The 18,376-nt window shown below is 40.3% G+C and overlaps 1 protein-coding gene across 1 annotated transcript; it reads left to right on the forward strand.

Annotated features, from left to right (window-relative positions):
* The first annotated feature begins 605 nt into the window (after window positions 1-605).
* tm9sf2 (transmembrane 9 superfamily member 2) lies at window positions 606-18,123 on the forward strand. The gene is made up of 17 exons (XM_017457164.3): window positions 606-946; window positions 4,316-4,383; window positions 6,213-6,306; window positions 7,830-7,957; window positions 8,079-8,208; window positions 8,384-8,508; window positions 9,290-9,401; window positions 9,645-9,724; window positions 9,889-9,997; window positions 11,149-11,281; window positions 11,749-11,868; window positions 12,771-12,828; window positions 12,971-13,130; window positions 13,680-13,831; window positions 15,378-15,489; window positions 16,271-16,442; window positions 16,678-18,123. The coding sequence occupies exons 1-17, from the start codon at window positions 779-781 to the stop codon at window positions 16,743-16,745; spliced, it is 1,989 nt and encodes a 662-aa protein (XP_017312653.2). The 5' UTR covers window positions 606-778; the 3' UTR covers window positions 16,746-18,123.
* The last annotated feature ends 253 nt before the right edge of the window (window positions 18,124-18,376 follow it).

The raw sequence follows: 18,376 nt of genomic DNA on the forward strand, positions 1-18,376 counted from the left end.
CTCTCTTGATTTGTTCTTGAATTTGTTTTCCCTGATTTAATTGCTCCAATTTTAGACATCAGTGCTCTGAAATGTTTTTGTTTATTTATTTATTTATTTACTTACACGATTATAGGAAGTTTCAAATCAGGAGTAGTTTTTTTTTTTTTTTTTTTAAATTAATAAAAATCTCTGCTCGGGGTAAACGGTTCAAACATTAATTTGGTCATTTGACATGAAATTAAAAAAAAGCCGATTAAAACTTTAAAAATGCGAAAAGAATTAAAAATTCAGACAACCAAATAGCCATAACATATCTTGTAAATATATTTTAAACAAACAACAACAAAAAAGCCTCGAACATTTCAAGTGTTTAACACTGTTCGGTCCTCCAGTATCCCAGAATTCCGTTGTGTACTGAGATGACGTGTCTTCCCCGTGCCTTATACGTGTTTCATACCTGTTTTCCGGTAAACCCCGCCTCTTCCACCATGTTTGACACGCTTCCTGTTTTCCTCTTGGCTAATCGTTTATATAACTGTCCAATACTTGGTCTACGTGGGAGTACTAGCAAGATTAGCCAATCACAGTGCTGGGGCGGGGCTATCCGGAATACTGGTAGGAGAAAAAGTAAGGCAACTGTCGAACTAGAAAAGTGGGTTACGCAGGCAGGCAGATCCGCTCTGCTACGACTGAGCCGCTCACAAATGAGCCGTTTCTGATTCCGGTGTCGCGGTTGATATTTGTTTTGCACATAACACTGCGCTGAATGAAGTGTTAGCTCGTGTACTGAGGCACGATGACGGTGTTTTTGCGAGTCCGTTTGGCGGTGATGATGTCCGCGTTTCTGTGCGGAGTCCCGCTGCTCTTCGTCCAGGATGCTGCTGCTTTCTATCTTCCGGGTTTGGCTCCGGTCAGCTTCTGTGAGAAAGCTCAAGAGGGAAAAGACGTTCAGAGGGAATGCCAGGTGACTGGTTTACTGTGTACTGTTTAAGCGTTTGGGTTTGAATGTTGTGACTGGAAATGAAATGTGTGCCTCATATTCGCCATTTAGCTTTCTCTTGCTAGCTAGCGCTATTAGCTAGTGAGCTCGCAGTTTAAACCTGTGGCTAATAAAAAAAAACATTCTGGGTATTAGTTTCATATCTATGGCGGTTTTAACACCTCTGTGTGTGTATGTACGTATGTGTATATACATATATGTCTAAAATGTTAACAAATTAATGTGCTTGGCCCTGAAGTGTTCACAGTCCACCATTTTAGCTAGCGTTAGCTGATTCTCTCTGCGCTCGAGCGAAACCTGTTTACTCAGTGTGACCGTGTGGAGCGGGCTGTGTCCTATACCACTCCCTGTTACACTCACGCTCCCGTCTAAATAGGCAGGAAAAGACGTTACTTTGACGCCTTTGTAGTGCACTGTGGATGTGTAAAGAGTAATGAAGTGATTCAGGATACAGCCCGCGCTTTTTGACAGACAAGTAGTGTACATGATTGATTCCCCTGGAAGAATTGTTTAGTAAAGCGGTCACATTTGTACAACTATACGTTTTAAAAAATAATAATAATAAAAAATATTAATAATAATAATAATAACATTCAGTTTTTTTTTTATATATATATAATGACAATTTACACCTAGTGTTACTTGTCATTGTTGCCAAGTCTTTGCTGTCAGTGTTGCCAAGTTGCTAGGTGACGTCACGTTTCATGTAAATTGAGTCGCCATGATCTTTTTGGGTATCGAAACACTGAATTTACATGCTGGAAATACCAAGAATATAATTAAAATATTTGTAGATATAAACTACGGGTCAAAAGTTTAGACACACTCACCCCCCCCCCCCCCCCCCCCCCCCCCCCCACACACACACACACATTTTATAGTAATAATAATAAAGTCATCAAAACTCTGGAGTAACACAAATGGAACTATGGGAATTATGTTTGCCTAGAATTTCCAGAAATGTATTATTGGCGTTTTCTGAACTGATTTCTTGAGGAATTTCCCTGAGATGCTTTTTAAACAGTATTAAAGGAGTTCACACCGACGCTGGACTCTTATCGACTGCTTTTCGGGATATTTCGCTCCAAGTCGTCCGTTTAAAAAAAGATTTTTTTGTAAATAAAATGTTAGTTTTCTAATGAAAGAAATGAATACGTTGGCACAGTTATGTTTTTGTCTACAACACCGAGTTCACACATTTAATCACACACCTTCAGATCGAAAGCTTTTTAAGATCATGAGAATCATTTCTGTCGAGTGTCCACAAACTATTGACTGGGTGTGTGTGTGTGTGTAATTATATGAAAGTCGTCGTTTGTGGTGCTGTGACCAAACTACGCATTTACATATTTAAAACATACTACTGTATATAACTATATTAGTACTGTAATTTAAATCGAGAGCACAGAATAAAAATGAAGCACTAGCAGTGTGGCGTTGGGAAATAGAAAAGGAAATGGTTACATAAGAGTTGTTGTACTTTTAATACTTGTAAATATAGCCAAGAATATAATTTATAATGCAGAATACTGGTGATCAGTGACTGGTTGTTGGAAACATCAGCTCACATTAACACACACATCTGTCAGGCTTTACACTTGGTGTAGAATAAACTAATCTTGTATAACCTGATGTGAGCTGGAGCTCTAGATTTACAGATAGGCCGTTTTTTTGTTGTTTGTTTGTTTGTTTGTTTGTTTGTTTTTTTACTTTGCTTTTTCAAATAAAGCTCCTATAGGGGTCTACAAACACCGAATGCAGTAACCTGAATTTTTCAGCAGTACAGCTGGAGATGCACTCAAGCTAGAAAGACACTTGTCTAGAATGCCAAATTACAATTTCCCTTCACTGGTATTAAGGGTCCTAAACCTGTTCCAGCATGACCGTGCTCCTGTACAAAAAGCGAGCTCTATGAAGACATGGTTTGTTAAGGTTGTATTGGAAGAACTCGAGTGGTCTACACAGAACACCTTTTGGGATGAACCGGAGCACCGACTGCACCCCAGACCTTCTCACCCAACATCATAATGCTCTTGTAGGTGAATGAGCACAAACCCCCACGGCCACGCTCCACAATCTAGAGGAAAGCCGTCCCAGAAGAGTTGAGATTATTCTTACATTAAACCAGGACTGAATCTGTAGCGTAAGCACATACGATTGTGATGGTCAGGCGTCCATAAACTTTTGGCCATATAGTGGATATCAATATCGTCCAGGCCTCAGAAACGATCTGTGTTTGTGTGTATGATCTGTGCTGTGTACTCATCCCCATCACACACTTTTACAACATAATGTGTCGAATCCAATCTGATACTGATCCAATATCCAATACAGCCAATATCTGCTCACTGTGTTCACGTTATCCTGACAAGCACCTTGAGCCAGCTTTACGCTACGATGGCTCGGTTAAGCCGAGTTCCGGGCGTGTCCACAAAGTATTTGTATAAGATCTGTCTAAAAGGCAGTGGGCAACACCTCCAGTTGGCAGCAGACATAGAAATTATGGGGCGGGCACAAATACGATTGAGGCAATGACGAAATGTCAACTAAAAACGCAGGATTTGTTGAATTACCTTTTGTTCATTCAGCTACCAACACGTCCAAATGGCCCTTTTTTAAACGTCTTTTCTCTAGACGAGACATTGCTACTATTATACTACATATACACTAACATTTTTGCCTTACGATTGGAAACGGTCTGTTTTCTTGTGTTCATTAATAAGGAGCAGAACACTTAGGGGTGTGCTGTTATAGGAAAATCATCAACATTAGGGTTGTATGTGATGTGGGTCGAGGTTCGCTGCATTCCAGATACCACCCCAAGTATTTATTTTCCAATAACGGCGCTTCTGAGTGTTTTATTCTTCTCATACCAATGACTTCCCAGCAATCTTTAATATTAATTAAAGTCGATATGTCATTTTTATCCTTTTATAGTTATGTTTATGGAAAGTTCCTGTTATCACACGGGTTATAGCAGCTATAAACAGTCGTTCCTTCACCAGCCTCTATTCTATGTCTTTTAAAATTAATAAGACGCACAAAAACGCAGCTGGTCATGTTCCCAAGAAACAAGAAATTGCAATGTCCTCTGTTCTGCAGGATTTCCTGTCTCAGGAAAATTAACGCTGCAGCCTTTTACAGCAAATTAACATCTCCCCACAGAACTCTTTACTGCGATTGCCGAATCATTTGATTCTGTTCCTCTTGTTTGTGCAGCTTATCAGTATTTATAATCATATTGTCAGTGATCTTTGTCCCTGTTGCTCTCAGTGCCTTTGTGGACTGTAATGCCTCTTTAAGCTGATGTGCTTTTATTGTTTTATTTTGCAGGACAAAATCGAGCTCTTTGTGAACAGACTGGATTCGGTGGAGTCGGTTTTGCCGTATGAATACAGAGCGTGAGTATAGATAAAAGAAACAAACATCCGACCTGCTATGTAACAGCGCTGCAGTTTGTGGTATGCCTTGCGTAAGTTGCTTGTAAAGGGTTTCTTGTTTGAAATTCTTTTGCACGTCTTTGTCACCGTCCTCATGTGACAGTCCGACAAAAGTGTGACACAAGATTTCCTCATGCATTAAGTTGGAGCAGTTCTGCAGGTTTTTCCGGTGTTTGATTTGGACCATCGTCTCGATTGTGAGTCTTTTAATGCCCCAAACAGCAAGTATTAAGGAGTGTTGATATGAGTGAAAGGAGAAAAGTTATTTCTTGTAGTGGTTGTGGGTGGTTGTGGGTGGTTGTGGGTGGTTGTGGGTGGTTGTGTGTGGTTGTGGGTGGGTGGGTGGGTGGAGTTTAGTATAAGGTCTACCGGCAAGACTGAGGATGGATTGTCCTGACATGAACACTGAGCGCTTTAAGACTCTTCTCTTCCTCCATGAAACCCAACAGCATGTGGGATGTACCACACACACGACCCTAGAGCATTAACTCAATACCTTTTACCACACCTCAGTCCTCATTACAGTGCTGAGTAGTACAGTGAAAATAAATCCTGACCCTTTATGGCATTAAGCTGAATACGTTCTTTTAATAAACAGTATATACTCTCAGTTTTCATTGTTGGACCCAATGTGTGTTAGTCTCCCGTCACACAGAAGCAGCGAGTTATTATAGTAATTAATTATCCAGAACAGAATGGGCCATTTACTGCTTTAATCAATGTCCAAGTGTGATGTCTCATCATAGGGACTTGAACAAACAAACAAGACCATTCGCTGATTTTGCAGTGCCCTCCACTAATACTGGCACCCATGGACTCTCCTCTTCAGTTCAGGTTTTCTATGTGTTTCTAGTCAGGGGACTGGGATGGACATGGCAGGACCTTGATTTTGTGGTCAGTAAATCATTTTTGTGTAGATTTTGATGTATGATTTAGATCATTGTCCTGGTGGAAGATCCAACCACGGCCCATTTTAAGCTTTCTGGCAGAGGCAGTCAGGTTTTCATTTAATATTTGTTGATATTTGATAGAGTCCATGATGCCATGTATCCTAACATAATGTCCAGGTCCTCTGGCAGAAAAACAGCCCCAAAACATTAGAGCCTCCACCATATTTAACCGTGGGCATGAGGTACTTTTCCACATGGCTACATCTCTGTGTATGCCAAAACCACCTCTGGTGCTTATTGCCAAAAAAACTCTATTTTGGTTTCATCTGACCATAGAACCCGATCCCATTTGAAGTTGCAGTAGTGTCTGGCACACTGAAGATGCCTGAGGTTTTTTTTGGATGAGAGTAGAGGCTAGAGGCAAGATTTTCTGACCCCAAGACGCAACTAACTTCTGCAGTTCTCCAGCTGTGATCCTTGGAGATTTTTTGGCCACTCGAACCGTCCTCTTTACAGTGTGTTGAGACAATATTGATACACGAAATCCGGTAGTTGGGTATTTCTAGCTGAAATCCGGTAGTTGGGTATTTCTAGCTGAAATCCGGTAGTTGGGTATTTCTAGCTGAAATCCGGTAGTTGGGTATTTCTAGCTGAAATCCGGTAGTTGGGTATTTCTAGCTGAAATCCTCTAGCAGCGAACAGCCAAAATAATATTACACCAGACTAATCCTTCTCCAGGTTTCAAAATTTTATTATGAATTAATACATTGTCAAGAATTATACGTAATATTGATGGATTATCCTAAATATCAAGACTGGCCTTTCTTATATATGTGTTGTGGGAATCTCTTTTTGAGTGTGGTATGCAGTATCCCTCCCTAACCTGGTCCCTCCCCTCAGGTTTGACTTCTGTACTGTGGAGGCTGAGAAGCGGCCGTCGGAAAACTTAGGCCAGGTGCTTTTCGGAGAGAGAATTGAGCCATCACCTTACAAGGTAACACACACGCACACACACACACTCCTTATCTTTTAGGTTTACAATGTGTGTACACTGTCATGCTTTTGCGCTAAAAATTAGATTGAATCCAGAGGTCATGTGCACTGTCTTTTTTTTTCCCCTCAAAGAACTCCAATTTCAAACAACTACAAATCCAGATTTTTTCTTCATATTGGTTGTAATCCCCATTCAGATCGGGTCATTATTACTGGAAGATTTTAGTCCTATCCGAGTCAATCGAAACACATGAAATGTGAAAACGCACCCATCTCTGTGGTTTATACAGAGATCGCTTATCATATTCAAATCAATCTTAATTACTACAGACCTCATCCAGCACCATTACAGACATAGTGACTACATTTACATGGACAGCGGTAATCCGTCTACGTTATAGAACATAATTAGATTAACGGCACACGTCATTACGTCCCCGCGCCACGCCGTCCGACGTTCCCTCCAGAATTTCACGTATCAACATACAGTTCGTCTTCATTATGGGTCGGTATACAGTTTTGGGCGTTTTTATTTAATTTTTTTTACGAACGCTTTAAGTGCAGTTAATTATTTGTCATGCCGTACGTGCAAATAGATGACTGCTTGAAGCCGTGGCCTGCGTCCCAAACCGTGTATTTTTCCCCACTGTAGTACGCAAGTATGCGGTTTGGGACGCAGCCGTACTCTCTTGTTCGCCGTTAAATGGTTGAACACCGTTTGTGTATGTGTTCTGTCGCAAAATGCGGTGAAAACTCACACGACATTAATCATGTGATTAAGGTGTGTACATGTCTGTAATGCACCTCGATAATGCGACTAAAATAGGAGTACTCCACATATCTTAATTCGATTAGTGTTTACTTCCAGCATGACCTTAATCAGATTAAGGTAATTAAAAATTTCTGTTTACATGGTAGTTTCTTAATCACAGTATCGTGTTAATCGGATTATTGTTGTCCATGTAAACGCACTGACTGTATCTAAATCTATCATCTATATAGTAATTTTATATGTAGTCTTTTTTGTTTCTTTTATTTCCTTCAGATTTACACTACCAGTCAAAGGTTTTTGAACCCTGTGTATTTTAGCATTTTTCTTTAATTGACATCATTTTATACTCTAAAATTCGAATAGGTGTCTGTGAATCAGGAAATATTTATCATTAACTGTTTCGTGACCTGAGAGAGGTTTCACTGTAATCATGACATGCTGTCATGACTTGCGCGTTATAATCCGAGCGGACACGTTTAATGTGATTACAACACGAGTGAAGTGACATTTGCCTAAAACTAAAATGAGCCAAAAGGCTGCACCCCTTTCCATTCATACTCGTCATTCATTCCATCCCAAATTGTAGCTTCACATCTCTTCACACACATTGTCATCTTGAAGGCATTTGTAACTGACACATAAAGAGACATTATAATTGAATACATGAGTCACAGAGATGGAAGAGTCTGTCAAAACTACCTTCTATTTTTAGGGTTAATTGATAAAAGTTGTTTTAATGATGCCTGTTACAGTTTTCCTTCAAGCAAAAAGAGTCGTGTAAGCATGTGTGCACCAAAAAGTACAGCACCGGTAAAGCAGAGGACAAAGCCAACCTGGATTTCCTCAAGAAAGGCATGCTCCTTAACTACCAGCATCACTGGTGAGTCCTGGTTTCATCCTCGTGTTCTTCTCTTACTTTCCGTCCTGAATGGTAAGCGCAGCATGTCGCCACTAGATGGCCACCAGATCCTTTTTCATGTTCCTCTTTGTGCTGACTGCAGGATTGTGGATAACATGCCCGTGACCTGGTGCTACGACGTGGAAGACAATCAGAAATTCTGTAATCCCGGCTTCCCCATCGGATGCTACGTCACGGAAACCGGCTTGGCCAAAGACGCGTGCGTCGTCAACGTGAGTGTCTTCCGTGTTTCAGATTCTCGCTTAGGACTGATTACGACTCATGACTAACTACTAGCATGTCATCATTTTTGTTTGCTGTATTTAGCTGGTAAATGGTAAAGGTTTTTGTTTTGTTATTTGCTGTATCTCATCGCTGCCTGTTCACTCGTATCTCTTCCGTACGCAGGCGGAGTTCAACGACAAAGACACCTTCTACATCTTCAACCACGTGGACATCACTATCTTTTACCACAATGTCGAGAACGAGGCCCCTGACTCCAGACTCGTCGCTGCCAAGATGGAGCCGAAAAGGTACCAGAGCTGTTTACAGTGCACCGATTAAACCTTGTATCTTATACCTCTTAAATCTTTTCCCCACAGGCCTGTTCTGGGACTGCCCGTGTTGAGCATTGAATTTATTTGTGACGTCATGTTCCACTAACCAGTAGTGGGTAGAAAGTAGACACGAAGGGCTTTATGAATTAGGAGTCTTTCAGAAGTATTTCTTTATTTGTACCTAGCTTATTAGGTTTAAGGATTAGAATTTTATTGTGGCAGTTATATACAGTGTTTTACTATTTAGTAAGAAATCCCTCATTTGAGAAAGACATCTCTTTTACGGACACATCTACATCGTCAGTAAATAAAAAACCTTTTTTTCGCTGAAAAACACCTTGATTTATGTTCTAATAAATGCCTATAACTTGCTAAGGGAATGTTAGATGAAGGCAAAATTTAATTTGGAAGTCTAAAGAAAAAAAATCCGATCTTCAGGATGTTTTTTTTTTTTTTTTTTTTTTTGAGTTCACAGTTGGGGGGGGGGATTCCTGCTGTTTTTTATTTTATTTTTTTTATTCTGGATAATTCGTCCATTCTCAGACAAAAAAATTAAATTGGGACTTTTAAATGAGCTAGATTGAAAATGAAAGTTCTCCGGTTTAAAATGATATTTCATACTGGATGCTGACTGCTAGAATAGGGTTGGACAAAAAAATATATATACGAGTAAGATTTCCCAAAAATCGTATACACCAGGTCTAGCTTTGAGTATTCGCCACTAATGAATATTTTCTGCTGTGCTCTGTGTCATAAGTTATAAACAGTCCAATCCGGATACTCCAGACTGCACAGGGCCGCCCATGAGCCTCAGCAACAAGTTCAGTGGAGATATCAGCATCCCCTACACCTACAGTATACAGTTCAAGGTCAGTTCTGTCTTACTTAAGCCTGAATTCTTACTCGAGCTTTACCCAAGATTAGCCCAGATTCTGCTGCATGTGGAGGACAGCCAGACAGTCGTTGTCGTTTTTAAAATTTTTATTTATTTGGTTTTTTTTTGTTGTTGTCACGAGGAATATTGAGCATAATAGAAAGCAAACATACATTTTGCTCTTCTGTTTGACTGTAGTGTCTAATCAGACTGTTTTTCTGTGGCGTGTTGGTTATAGGAGGAGCCGAACATCCGATGGGCCTCTCGCTGGGATTATATTCTGGAGTCCATGCCTCACACCAACATCCAGTGGTTTAGGTGAGAACACACAGACACATATTAATGTAGTTGGACTGTCCGTATCGAAGATGCATAAAATAATCGCACACTATCGATACCTAGAAATGAAGGCGCACGAGTAAATAGTTTTGTGTTTACAGGCTGTTTTGTTTTTCCTCTCGTTCTCATGTGTTCGGCTGCAGTATAATGAACTCCCTGGTCATCGTGCTCTTCCTGTCCGGTATGGTGGCTATGATCATGCTGCGCACGCTGCACAAAGACATTGCCCGCTATAACCAGATGGACTCCGTGGTCAGTTTGGCAGCTCACAGCACTATATGCACTACAATACACACGTTGTCCATTACAATAACGGAGCTCATATTGAATCAGCCTTTGTCTTTAATATGAGGGATAAAAAGACACCTGGGGTGCTGTTATAATTAAATAATCAACGACCCTGAAACGCTCTGTTCCTCTTACACACACCACAGCAGTTTAATGCAGTCTGTTACCAGTCATACTTTTTTTATTTATTTATTTATTATTTTTTTAAAAATCCATTTAGTGTTGCATCTCGTGTTCTGCTACGTCCACGAGACAACTTGGTTCCTGTTATAGCTTATGTTATAGTATCTATAAACATTTGTTTCATTCTTTCGTTCCTTTTTACCCCTCTTTAAGACTTTAAAACAACAGCTTTAGCTCTGACTGTTACAAAGTGCTGACACTGGAGACGCCTTCCAAAAATGTTAAATAAACATTTCCTTATGAAGTTATAGCCATCGACGCGGTACAGAGCGCTGTGAATGATTTGTTACTACGGAAAAGAAAACGTATTGGCAGCCATCAGACCTGACCTTCTGACCAATCAGATTCAAGAATTCAACTAGGCTATAAATTCTGATTAATAAGCGGTAAGAATACCGCATCAGCTGTGTAAAATCCACCTCACACCAAAATCACGTCGGTTGAATTATTTTTTTTTAAATCGCCCATCTCACGCCACTGTCACAGATCATGCGCTTCTTTTGCATTTATGTGCTTAGCCATCTGCGCTGTATACATGCTCTCTCATATTCGGTCTCTGTATCACTCTCGGCCATTTTGTTGGGTCACGTGGGGACATGCATCCATCCATCCACGTGCATCCATCCACCCACGCGCAATTCACAATTCTTTTATTCCTCCCTATAGTTTGTCTCCTTCAGCTTTTCAATCTTCTAAGCAATCTGTCTCTCTGATGTCAACCCCCCCCCCCAAATATACACACACACATGCTCCACACTCATTAAGCAGACTTGGAGCTGATGCAGAGTGACAGTGTGCGTCTGTTTTCATCTTCGCTAAACTTCTTTAGACGTGTGAACCACAAACCCCACCCCTAAAAGCCATAACCAGATCTCTCAACCACAACTTAAACATTTTGGTTATTTATTTATTTATTTGTGTGTGTTCTCCAGGAGGATGCCCAGGAGGAGTTTGGCTGGAAGCTGGTGCACGGCGACGTGTTCCGGCCACCACGTAAAGGAATGCTGCTCTCCGTCTTCCTCGGGTCGGGCACGCAGATCTTTATCATGACTTTCGTCACTCTCTGTGAGTGCCACGTGGCGAACACTCTTGCTTATACACTGACACAGAGCCGTAACAACATGCGTGGTCATCGCTCATAAGTTAGCTGTTAATCAGTATCTTTGTGTAGGAAACTTAGAAAATTATACATGGTTCCACTTTTTCCGCATTTATGAAAATGTGTGTTCTATTTTATAATGAGCCAAGAACATATCCTGACATTGATATTCCATGCCAGTCATTAGATTTCCCAAACAATTTCAATACAAGTTTTGTTAAACAACCATAAAATAATGTAGAAGAACTTGTAATGAGTCACCCTGGATGTGCAGGTTAATGTTTAAAGTTTTATTGCTTGCCAGGCTGTATTTTACACTGTGTCTTATTGCAATAAAGGTAGCTCACACTTCTCTCTCTCTCTCTCTATGTGTGTGTGTGTGTGTGTGTGTGTGTGTGTGTGTGTGTGTGTGTGTGTGTGTGTGTGTGTGTAGTTTTTGCGTGTCTGGGCTTCCTGTCCCCGGCTAACCGCGGTGCTCTGATGACGTGCGCGGTGGTGCTGTGGGTGCTGCTGGGAACCCCGGCTGGCTACATCGCAGCCCGATTGTACAAATGTGAGTACACAGCTGAGACACTAATCCCTCACCTCTGACCCCAGAGTTCTGTTCGAGCCTTGTGCTGATCGTTAGGTCTAATCAGTGTCAGAAGGGGCTCTGTTTCCCCCCGCATACACCAGACTTCGAACCCATTTCTAAAGTTTTACATCTTCAAAAAGTGGAAAAACCCGACTGGGATCGATATAGTATAAATAAATGTTACGGAGTCAATCCATGTTCTCGATAGATAAAAACGTTGCTTCCGCTTGGATAATCTCCGGGACCGTATCCTCTCCACTCGTCGCCGAATACACCACTCCAGACTTTTTGTTAACGGGTGAAGGTCCTCCTTTATGCCCCTTATGCCTAATATATCTGAGGCATATTGTAATGGAATGTGAAGGTTTCAACTAGGCCTCTTTTTTTTTTTTTTTTTTTCGTTCTTTTTTTTTTTTTTTTTGGTTGATTTTCATATGAAAACATTTTTAATGAAGCAATGCCAGATTTAGTTTTTGATTTAATTTTTTTTTTTTTTTTTAATGTTTATTGAAGACTAACTTTTTAAAGACCTGTGTAAAATTTTCTTACATTTGAACATGTTTCTCACCATAAAAAGAGCCATGGTATCTGGCAACAAACCTGCGTACACTCTGCTTGTGTCATCATGAGCACTTTGTGAAGGAACGCTACAAAAAATGGTGACGAACGTGTTTTTGAGTATAATGTTCAAGTGTGTTCCAGTGTTTTTTTTTTTTTGTTTGTTTGTTTGTTTTTTTATTTATTTTTTTTAGTAACTTCCTGTTAGTGTGCACTGTTGTGCAGTGCTGATTGGATTTTCCCATGATGCTTTATTTTCTGGATAAAAACATCTTGCGCTTCACGTGTATTGATTCAAGCGTCTGTGTATTTGATGTGTGCAGCGTTCGGAGGAGAGAAGTGGAAGACCAACGTGCTGTTGACTGCATTCCTCTGCCCCGGGTAAATTTTTATCCTTCTGCTTTATAAATCCCTCTGCGTCGGTCGTTAAGTATACATTTTCTACATTTTAAATCCAGATCATGATTTGATGATTTGACATTCGTTTCTAAAGAGGTAATTTAACCCTGTTTTCCTTCCGCAGTGTGGTGTTTGCTGATTTCTTCCTGATGAATCTGATCCTGTGGGGTGAGGGCTCATCAGCCGCCATGCCCTTCGGCACGCTGGTGGCCATCTTGGCTCTGTGGTTCTGCATCTCCGTCCCTCTCACCTTCGTCGGAGCTTACTTTGGCTTTAAGAAAGCTGTGAGTGCATCTAATATGAGCGCGATAATATTTACACAGTTAAGCGTAAAGACATTTGAATGTTTAAGGTCCTAGGGCTGGGCGATATATTGAAATAATATCAATATCGTGATAAATGATTACACGATACAGTTTTCTGAGATATCGTTGGTATGGTGAAGTATTTTTTTTACAGTTTTAAGCATTACAAGTTAAATGTTACTGAATGGATGCTGTCGATTTGATCTAAAAAAGTGTATTTTTTTGTTACTAGAAAGAAAGAAAATTATCATTAAACTCAGTTTAACGTTTTTTTGTTTGTTTTACAGCTGTTTACGATATGATGTGATGCAATATTTGTGTCATATTGCCCAGCCCTATAAGGTCCCATGTTCTACAATATATACAGTACAATAATCTTTATGATGGCTCTATCCCCCCAACCCCGAATCTACAGCGTTGGTTGTGCCTCTCTTTAGGTTCCTGTTTGGCCAGGTGTGGTTTCATCAGTCCAAAGTCTCTTCTTTTTGGGTGTGTGTGTTAATTATTAGATGTTTCTGTGTGATACAGGGCATCGAACACCCCGTGCGCACCAATCAGATCCCTCGGCAGATTCCCGAACAGTCTTTTTACACCAAACCCCTCCCAGGCATCGTGATGGGTGGGATCCTGCCCTTTGGATGCATCTTCATCCAGCTGTTCTTCATCCTCAACAGCATCTGGTGGGTTGTGCCTTAATTGACAGTAGAGGTCCCGGCTGATATTAATTTACTGTTTATTTTTTTTATTCATGAACGTGGTGCCCTTTTGAACAATGTACTCATACATGCCATAGTGATTTAGGGGATATGAATGACTTAATAAACATGTTTTGGGGTTTGGAGGAAGCGCTGAAGAAGTGGGCCGTATTTATTTAGGTTTTAAGGTTTTAAAATAACCAGCTTCGGCAAAAATCTCTGACGCTACCTGTTGTTTAAGATTTTTTGAGCCAATTTTAAACACCTTGGAGAGGATGAGATCTAGTTTTGGAAATATTTGGTTTGTAGTACAAGTTACTCAATAGTATTGCCAAAGTAAATGTTGATAAGCATATTTAAATTGTTACTGCTGATTTCTTCTGCTTTTGTGTACACCTCGTACTGAATGGTTTCAGAAATTAAAACAAAATCTAAGAGAAAACAAAGGCAACCTGAGTAAACACAAAATACAGTTTTTAAATGATAGTTATTTATTGAAACAAAAAAGTTATCCAATACCAACTGGGCCTGTGTGAAAATGTATTTGCCCCATAGTTACTAATTCCCCAAATCTAATGGGGTTCAGCTGGACTAGACACAACCAGGCCTGGTTACTGCAAACCCTGTTCAATCAAATCAACACATAAATAGAACTTGAACTTGATCAAAGGAACTACAGGGCTCTCTTGCATCAATAAAGGTCACTGTTCATGACTCCACTATCAAAAAGACACTGGGCAAAACTGGCATCCATAGAAGAGTGGTGATGTGAAAACTGCTAACCCAGAAGAACATTAAGGCTCATCTGAATTTTTCCAAAACACACCTTCATGCTCCTGAAACCTTTTGGGAGAATGCTCTTTGGACTGATGAGCTGAAAGTGGAACTGTTTGGAAGACAGGTGTCCCGTTACATCTGGTGTAAACCAAACACAGAATTCCACAAAAAGAACATCATACCTACGGTCAAGCATGGTGGTGGCAGTGTGATGGTGTGGGGATGCTTTGCTGCTTCAGGGCCTGGTAACTTGCAATAATTGAGGGAAACATGAATTCTGCTCTCTACCAGAAAATCCTAAAGGAGAACGTCCGGTCTTCAGTCTGTAAGTTGGAACTGAAGTGCAACTGGATTATGCAGCAACACAATGATCCAAAGCATAGGAGTAAATTTTTGTCCTAGAAGTAAGTAAAAGACTGATCTCTGGTTATCGGAAGTGTTTGGTTGCAGTTGTTGCTGCTATAAGTGCCACGAACAGATTTTACGTTTAAGGGGGGCACTTAGTTTTTCACGTGCGTAATAGGTGTTTGATAACTCTCTTTGCTTCAGTAATAATGAATAAAAACTGCGTTGTGTGATTACTCGGGTTGCCTTTGTTTTATGTGGTATTATGTTTGAAGATATAAAACTATTTAGTATGAGACACAAAAACAGAAGAAACCAGGATGGGGGTAAATACTTTTCACAGCACAATAAGTATGTGTGGAAGGCATATGACGAACATAACCTGAGTGTGTGTGTGCTTTGTCTCAAGGTCCCATCAAATGTATTACATGTTCGGCTTCCTCTTCCTCGTCTTCATCATCCTGGTGATCACTTGCTCTGAGGCCACCATCCTGCTCTGTTACTTCCACCTGTGTGCTGAGGTTATAAGAAAACACACACACACACACACACACACACGCACGCACGCACTAGAGAAATCTCACGGCTGACTCAATTAACACAAATAGAGCTTGTATTCTCTTTGAGGCTGATTGAACAGTAGAAGTAATTTCACCGTGCGTTTCTGAGCAACGCTGTGTGAAATATAAAAGCTTTTCCTGAGCCTGTATGCACCTCTGGGACTAACCGTAATCTCCCACTAACTCCAGCTAGCTAGCTAAAGTACAGTGCAGAGAACAAAACCATCACATCTGGTCAATAAAAGACGCAGTTCAGTGGATAAAACAGACATACCGATGGCACTGTAAGCAAGTTTGAAGTACTAAACCGAGCGACTGGTTAGTCTCGACTCCAGCTGGTATCTCTTTAGCTAAAGCTTCACAAACTGGATAACAGTACAAATTTCACATCGGGGATGAATTAGTCGGGTATAATTTTTCTACCTTCCAACCCTTTTAGAAAACACTTGCATCTGTTCAGCAAGAAAACAAAAAAAGTATCAAATTCCATCACTCATGAATCCATTTTCCTTTCATGATTTAATATTGGACTCGTCCTTGATTCAACATGAAAGGAAAAACCACAGCTTCGTAATTTCTAAAATACTTTTTAAAACCACAATATCGCAGTCCTGTTACTATACAGTAGATGATTCCATATCAGTAAAAACTCCATAACCGTTTTGGTGTAGGTTTAGCTTTAGGGGTAGCTCCTCTCACTGTTGCAGGATGCTGATGCTGTTGTTTGTTTGGTGTTTCTCAGGACTACCACTGGCAATGGCGCTCCTTCCTTACCAGCGGTTTCACGGCGGTGTATTTCCTCGTGTACGCCGTGCACTACTTCTTCTCCAAGCTGCAGATCACCGGCCTAGCCAGCACCATCCTTTACTTCGGCTACACCATGATCATGGCCTTGATCTTCTTCCTCTTCACAGGTGTGTAGGCATGTGTGAGTGTGTGTGGGTTTGGCTTCAGGGTGGTAACAGTAACATCATCTCACCACTCCATCACTGATTATTTTCCTATTACGGCACACCCTGTCATGCTTTATTCCTTACATCATTTAAGAAACCATCTCACTATGTTTGTGTTGGTTTTTTTTTTTTTTTTTAATGTTATTTTTTTTACTCTCCAATTAAAGATTAAAACTCAACTATTTCCTCTTCACAGGAACGATTGGATTCTTTGCCTGTTTCTGGTTTGTGACGAAAATCTACAGCGTGGTGAAAGTGGACTAAATTCGACCAATCAGAGCCTGGACTGAACTCTCTTCTGCTAAATGGGATGTCTTTTTGGGGAGGTGGGGGGGTGTATTAGAGCACTGTCAAAGACGCCCTGTTGTCCCAGCTAACTAACAACTAAATAGATTCTACAGATCTTAAGCTTCCATTGGAGTGTATGTGTGGGGGGGAAGTGAATTTTTATTTTTTTTTTTTATTTTTTTTTTTTTGTGTGTGTGTGTTATTTCACACCTGCTTATGAAAGAGCACGCGTATAAATAGCAACATGCTGCAGCCCAGAACACACAACACGCACAACTGCGTTTTCCTCTATTTCAAATCGACACTTGTAAATATCCCGATTTCCTTTTCCGCTAATAAAAGTGCATCTGGTTCAGGTGTAGGTAGCCGGCATATGATGCGGTGTTAGAAGTATGACTTTGTAAATATATTTGTTTTAGTTTATTTTCCTTAAATGCTGAAACATGTCCAAAAAAAACGAATGCGGTAAAATAGCTGCAGCGTTTTTTTTGTTGTTGTTTTTGTTTTTTTTTAGTTGTTTGGCGGGAGGGGGGTGGTTTTCTCTGAATTGTTTTTTTTTTGTGTGTGTGTGCTATCAACCCGCTGGCTTTCCTAGCTTTTATTTATCCATCATTATTTTTAATTCGTCTTACTGTCTTACTATTGATTCACACCTCGGTACTTTCATTGTGCCTCACCCTTATGAGGGAAGAATAAAGAAGTGCTTCACCTCAAAGCACCAACACTGCTACAGATGAGTGAAAGCTGGTATATAGTAAGTACATGAGCTTGTTGTTTTGTTTTATTTCCAGGTGAAGTATTTCGTTAAGAACCCTGGGTACCCCAGGGTAAAAGAGCTGATCTACTCTTTAGTTTCTGTCTCTTAAAGTCAGATTGATGCATGCACAGGAGCTGATTCTAGATCAGCAGATAACAGATTTTTCATACATAGTAACTTAATTATGGGGGGGGGGACAGGACAAGGAACCCATTGGTATGTAGAAATACATGTATGGACTGTTTTTTTGGAGCGGGACCATGTACATAGTCACACTATGTAAGCAGGTGTATGTGCAAGTTATAATAGTTTGATTTACACTGATCGGGGGGGTTTCTTCATTGATTTAATGTAATAAGATTTGAAAAGGGGGGCGGGGGCGGATAGTGGAAATTAAAAAGAAGGATTTCCCTGTCCCAAATAAAATCAGACTTTTTCAATGGTTCACTGTATCTTTTAAAGTAAAAGTCGGAAAGAATCGTTGTTTGTGTCCTTGGTTGTAGATGTGTCCATCAGCCAGGTCTCGCTTTGCTTTGCTTTGTTTTGCACTGAAGCTGTGAGGACAATGTAGCTAATAAATAAATTAAATCCAGTTCACCCGCAGTTCTGTACGATGCATTCAACTTTTATGAAAAAGCATAAACAGGCTTTCATAAAATTTTGTAAATGCATTAAAAATGAATTCCCACCCTTTTGCTGAAGGATAATTAACATTAATTACAGCCTTAAATATTGTTGTGTTTATAAAAGCTGTAAGGTTGGACAGGGAGCGTCGCTGTACCAGTCTCTCCAGATATGGTTAATTGGGCTCAGTTGTGAGCGCTGAGTTTATTAAGGTCTTTCACACTTT

This window comes from Ictalurus punctatus, chromosome 26, assembly GCF_001660625.3.
Source record: "Ictalurus punctatus breed USDA103 chromosome 26, Coco_2.0, whole genome shotgun sequence".
NCBI lineage: Eukaryota > Metazoa > Chordata > Actinopteri > Siluriformes > Ictaluridae > Ictalurus > Ictalurus punctatus.